Source organism: Colobus angolensis, unplaced genomic scaffold (genome assembly GCF_000951035.1).
Source record: "Colobus angolensis palliatus isolate OR3802 unplaced genomic scaffold, Cang.pa_1.0 Scaffold27, whole genome shotgun sequence".
Classification (NCBI taxonomy): domain Eukaryota; kingdom Metazoa; phylum Chordata; class Mammalia; order Primates; family Cercopithecidae; genus Colobus; species Colobus angolensis.
The window spans coordinates 659124-665162 of record NW_012115932.1 but is presented as its reverse complement, the minus strand read 5'-3'; the positions used below and the strand labels follow the sequence as shown (position 1 = coordinate 665162).

Genomic DNA, 6039 nt, shown 5'->3' with positions numbered 1-6039 from the left:
AAGTTCTGGGCTTCAGTATCTTCCTAAAACTTAAAAAAAATAAATTTTTTATTAAACTTTTTTTAAAATAAAAAATTAAGATGGGGTTTCGCTATGTTGATCAGGCTGGTCTCAAACTTCTGGCCTCAAGCAATCCTCCCATCTTGGCCTCCCTAAATGCTAGGATTATAGATGTGCACCACTGTGCCTGTCCTCAATATTCTTTCTCCATTATTAGGGCAAGGAGGCCAGGGGACAGGGTGAGAGAGAACCTAGAATGGGAATGGAGGTAACTTTCAGTCTAACTGTGCTTTGGCCCCATGAGGAATCTACATGTAAACACTTGCCAGTGTGGAGAGTCAATTGCATTTTGTGACAGGCTGTACAGCAGTTGGGACATCCGTGGCATGTGGACAGGTTATACAGGCATATTTGCACCAGCACATGCACGGATGCTCGTGCACATATAGGAAACCCACTATACACATGGACAAAGAAGCACAAGTGTGTCCATGCCATCTCTCCACACACACACTAGTCACCAGGAGAAAAGGGTGACATTTCATCATGCATCACCAATTGGGGGAAGCCATGTAGGACAGGAGAAAGGGAAGATTATGAGGCAAAAAGAGAAATGAAACTAAAGAGTCCCACCCTGTCAGCATTAACTGGGATATAAGAGGTTGGGCTTTGGATAGATAGACAGACTCCTGGGTCCGGTCAACCATCAAAATGTCCAAAGAACCTCTCATTCTCTGGCTGGTGATGGAGTTTTGGTGGCTTTATCTGAGTAAGTGTTCTGAAATCTTCTATGTAGAAGTTCTTGGAGGACTTGCTATTTTGTGATGGATTTCCATGCACTGGTTTGGGCCTCAGTAAAGCGGAAGCTTACTTCATTTCTGCATCCCTCCCCTCTCCCTACCAGGCTTCCTTCTGTGGAGGGTCTCTGTCCTGCCTTGTTATACAGAGGTTTATATCCAGAGACTGGTCTGGGGGTTTTAGGCTGGGGTAATTTGGGCTTGTATTGGAAATGGCAACTGAAGAAGACACACTGAAATAAATGGTTAGATAAATTGGGGAAAAGAGATTTCCTCTATGGGTGTTATTCATATAATCAATAAGCCAGGAGAATTTGTTCTGGTGAGAGTTGTGATAATTCTTACCATTCCCTCTGTTTTTAGAAGTGTTTGCTTTTCGTTTTGTTTTGCTGGGGTGAGGCGTTATGGTAAGGTTTCTTTTCTCCATGTTGTTTTTGGGTTTTAGATGATGCAAATGTACACACTCAGTTTTGGCCAGTGAAGTTCTTTGCATCCTGGGGGTATAGGGCCACGTGTTCTGGCCTGCACTGCAGCTGCATCTAGGGCACTAACTGTTGACACTGGGAATATGTCTAAATTGCTCTGGCTCTCCTATATTTGAAATGAGAGACCTGGCTTTTTAAATGACCACTTGTCACAATCTATGCTTCTAGGACAAGATAATATTGAATGGCCCTTGCAGTTTTACAAAAGTCCGTGTTTTTTTAAATGGATACATAGTAACTATACGTATTTATGGGCTACATGTGTGTTATTTTGATATATACATACAATGTACAATGATCAAATCAGGGTAATTAGGATATTCATTTCTTGAAACATTTAAATTTCTTTGGGCTGAGAACATTTCAAATGTTCTCTTCCAGTTATTTTGAAATATACAAGAAATTATTAATAATGATAGGCACCCTACTATGCTATCAAACACTAGGACTTATTCCTTCTATTTAATTGTATTTTTTCCCTTTTTCCACATGTTCTAACTAACTGTATTTTTGTACCCATTAACCTGCCTTTCTTCATACCCCTTCTCCCCTATCCTTTGTAGACTCCAGTGACTATCATTCTGTTCTCCACTATCATGAGATCCACTTTTTTATCTCTCATGTATGAGTGGGAACATGCAATATTTATCTTTCTGTGCCTAGCTTATTTCACTTAATAGTAATAAACTCTGCTTCCATTCATGTTGTTGCAAATGACAGAATTTCATTCCTTTCTGTGGCTGAATATTCTACTGTGTTTATATACCACATTTTCTTTCTTTCTTTTTTTGAGTCCGAGTCTTGCTCTGTTGCCAGGCTGGAGTGCAGTGGTGCGATCTCAGCTTACGGCAAATTCTACCTCCCAGGTTCAAGCATCATCCTGCCTCAGCCTCCCAAGCAGCTGAGACTACAGATGCCAGCCGCCATGGCTGGCTAATTTTTGTATTTTTAGTAAAGACGGGGTTTCACCATATTGGTCAGGCTGGTCTTGAACTCCTGACCTCAGGCGATCACCCGCCTCGGCCCCCCAAAGTGCTGGGATTACAGGCATGAGTAACTGCACCCAGCTGTATACCACATTTTCTTTATCCACTGATGGACACTTAGGTCGATTCTTTATCTTGGCTATCATGAATAGTGCTATAATAAACATGGGAGTTCAAATATCTCTTTGATTCCCTTTCTTTGGGATATATCTCCAGTAGTGGGATTGTTGGATCATATGGTAGTTCTATTTTTGTTTTTTTAAGGAATCACCATACTGTTTCCCATAATGGCTGTAGTACTTTACAGTCCTACCAACAGTGTACAACAGTTCCTCTTTCTTTGTGTCCTCACCAGCAATGGTTGCTTTTTGTCTTTTTGATAGTAGCCATTTTATCAGAAATGAAGTGATATCTCATTGTGGTTTGGATTTGCATTTCCCCAGTGATTAGCGACGTTAAACACTTTTTCTTCTACGTTTTGACTCTTTGTATGTGCAGAAACCTTTCCAACATGGTGCATGAGAAAGCACCCACATTTTAGGGAAAACAAACGTATTTCCTCACCTCTCAAACTCGTATTATACTATTCTCTCTGCCTTTCTTTCCTCCATAGTGCCATGCATCCTCAGGTCCCTACTTAAGTCAGGCTTTTCCTTGCTACCCCATAGCTTCTGGACTACTTTAGGTGTTTCTACTATGAGTTGTCATCCTCCTTGGAGTTCCTGCATCTGCAAACTTGTCACTCTATAGCAAATGCTGACTCACTTGCCTGTCTTCCCAGGTACTCTGCAGGCCCCATGAGGGGAGGCCAGGTCTGCTTTGTGGCTTGTTATATTCCAGCACCTAGTTACACGCTTGATATATTATAGACACTGAAGAAACAATCTACAGGCTGGTTGTGGTGGCTCACGCCTATAATCCTGGCATTTTGGGAGGCCGAGGTGGGTGGATCACCTGAGGTCAGGAATTTGCGACTAGCCTGGCCAACATGGTGCAACCCTGTCTCTACTAAAAATACAAAAATTAACCGGGTGTGTTGACATGTGCCTGTAATCCCAGCTACTCGGGAGGCTGAGGCAGGAGAATCGCTTGAATTTGAGAGGCAGGGGTTGCAGTGAGCCGAGATCGCACCAGTGCACTCCAGCCTGGGTGACAGAGTGAGACTCTGTCTCAAAAAGAAAAAAAAAAGGAAGAAAAAAACAATCTACAGAATGAAAGCAGTCCCTGTCACTTTCACACTTTTATTTTGGGTTTGGTTTGAGTTTGTTTGTATGTAAGAAAGCTACCATTTGCCTTTCCATCAATTTTTTTTTTTTTTTAACTGTCTTTGTCTTGTCCTGGAAACTTGAGGTTTGGAGGGTTTTGTTAGGTTGAAAGTTGCAGGGGTCTATGTCTACATGTTCTGCTACTGGCAGGACATGTAGGGGGATGTCCTACATGTTGAGGGGGATTTTCTAATCCTGCTTGAAGGAAGCAGCACCTGGTGAGCTGTTTTTTTGTTTTGTTTTGTTTTTTCATATGTGCCTTTTCTTTTTTCTTTTGTTTTTCAAAAATTTTTTTTTTTTGAGACAGAGTCTCACTCCAGTGCCCAGGCTGGAGTGCGGTGGTGCAATCTCAGCTCATGGCAACTTCTGCCTCCCAGGCTCAAGCAATTCTCCTGCCGCAGCCTCCTAAGTAGCTGGGATTACAGGCACCTGCCACCACACCCAGTTAATTTTTTGTATTTTTTTAGTAGAGACAGGCTTTCACCATATTTGGCCAGGCTGGTCTTGAACTCCTGACCTCAAGTGATCCACCTGTATCAGCCTCCCAAAGTGCTGGGATTACAGGTGTGAGCCACCACACCCAGCCTATATGTGCCTTTTCTAAGATAACCAACTTAAAACAGAGTGACTGCTCAGAATCACCAAGGATCAGAGCTGGATGTACTCTTAAATATGCCCTTCACTCTGTAGATGGTGATTTTGAGACAGATTGGGGAAGGGCGAGCCTTGTTTGAGCTCACCAGCTAAGAAAGGAACCAAGCTGGCATAAAGACCTAACCACCATTCCAGGTAGCTCCACAGAAGTGAAACTGATTTGATATCAACAATTGCTTTACTCAGGGATACTTTTATAACAGACAGGAACCATTTTTTTGTCTTATTTCTAAATTCTAATGTCCTTGGTTACACATATTAATACTTTGTTAATTTCACATGGCATTTGATACTCCTCTTCATGTGGACCTCAGAACCATTTCTGAGGTAAGTATTATCCCCTTTGCCTTGTGATAATAATGAGGTCAGGATTATTGTGGCTTTCCTCCAACAACACAAAAGCAGTAACTGGCAGAATGGGGTTTACAATGTGAGCTTAATGGCTGTTTTTCCTGCCATATGCAGTGTCTGCTTCCTTTTCTTATGTGAATTTTTAATAAGATGAGTAACACAGAAATACTCCTGGTGAAAAAATTAAAATGTTATAAGGCCGAATGCCCTTTGGACTGCTATCCCTAATTCCAATCCCTTTTCTCTGATCCTGGGGGTAACTGACACACTGAGTTTGGTGTCTATCCCACCAGACACTTTTCTGTGCATTTACTTTCAAATGTCTGAGCCCACAAAAACAAAGAAATTGGTTTATTTATTTATTTTATGAGAAGGGTTTTATATTTTATGTCTTGTTTTGAAATTTGCCCTCTTCATCATTAAATAGCTTGGAGTCTTCATGCCAATTCATGTAGGTCTATCTCTAATGCTATTAATCTACATAGAATTCCATGGAATAAAGATGCCCCAGTTTAGCCATTCCCCATATATACATTGTCCATTTCATTCACATATACATGGAGGCTGCAATAAACATTTGCAAATAAGCATCTTTGTCAACATGTGTTTTTCTAGGGTGGATAACAAACGTGAAATTGCTAAGGCATACTAGGACTCATGTATAGTGAATACTTAATAGAAACCATCAAATTTCCTCACAGTGTGGCTGTACCAATTTATACCCCTATTTCACTCTGGTTTGTCTCAGGAGGCTAAGTCCTTTCCTAAGTCCCTTCCCACAAGTGTCTTGGAGCCTTGTTTACTCACACCTTGACCAATATTCAATATTATCAGTGTTCTAAGTTTTTGCCAGTCTAATGGGCAAAATTTACTGGCTGCTCTTATTTCCTTATCTATGAATTGTCTATTATGTCCTCTGCTAGTTTCTCTATTGGATCTTTTCTTTTTTCTTTCTTTTTCTCTTTTTTCTTTTTCTTTTCTTTCTTTTTTTTTTTTTTTTTTTTTTTGAGATGGAGTCTTGCCCTGTTCCCCAGGCTGGAGTGAAATGGCATGATCTTGGCTCACTGCAACCTCTGCCTCCTGGGTTCAAACGATTCTCCTGCCTCAGCCTCCTGAGTAGCTGGGATTACAGGCATGAGCCACCGCGTCCAGCCGCATCTTTTCTTATTATCAATTAGGATGCCTCCTTTTATACTAAGGTACTTGGGAAAATAAAATGTTGACTCTCCAGTGGAATACTTCTTATACATGTTTTATTAATTTACCAAATATTTATAGGAACAAGATGATCTATTTTTTCTTTTTACTTTCTTGAATTTGAGGCAGTCTTGCTTTGTTGCCCAGGCTGGAGTCCAGTGATATGATCATAACTCACTGTAGCCTCAAACTCGTGGGTTCAAGCCATCCTCCTGCCTCAGCCTCCTGAGTAGCTGGGACTGTAGAAATGTGTCACCACACTTGGCTAAGTTCATATTTTAGTAGTTATTAATTTTAGGTGCAT

At 41.1% G+C, this 6039-nt stretch overlaps 1 protein-coding gene across 2 annotated transcripts in view; it reads left to right on the top strand.

The window, feature by feature from the left end:
* Positions 1-654: 654 nt before the first annotated feature.
* The window catches only part of TIMD4 (T-cell immunoglobulin and mucin domain containing 4), a 52831-nt gene continuing 47446 nt past the window's right edge, over positions 655-6039 (top strand). For both annotated transcript variants that reach the window (XM_011947663.1, XM_011947662.1), the window contains exon 1: positions 655-769. In XM_011947663.1, the coding sequence (XP_011803053.1) occupies positions 712-769 (58 nt within the window). In that variant the 5' untranslated portion in view covers positions 655-711. The remainder of the gene's footprint in view (positions 770-6039) is intronic.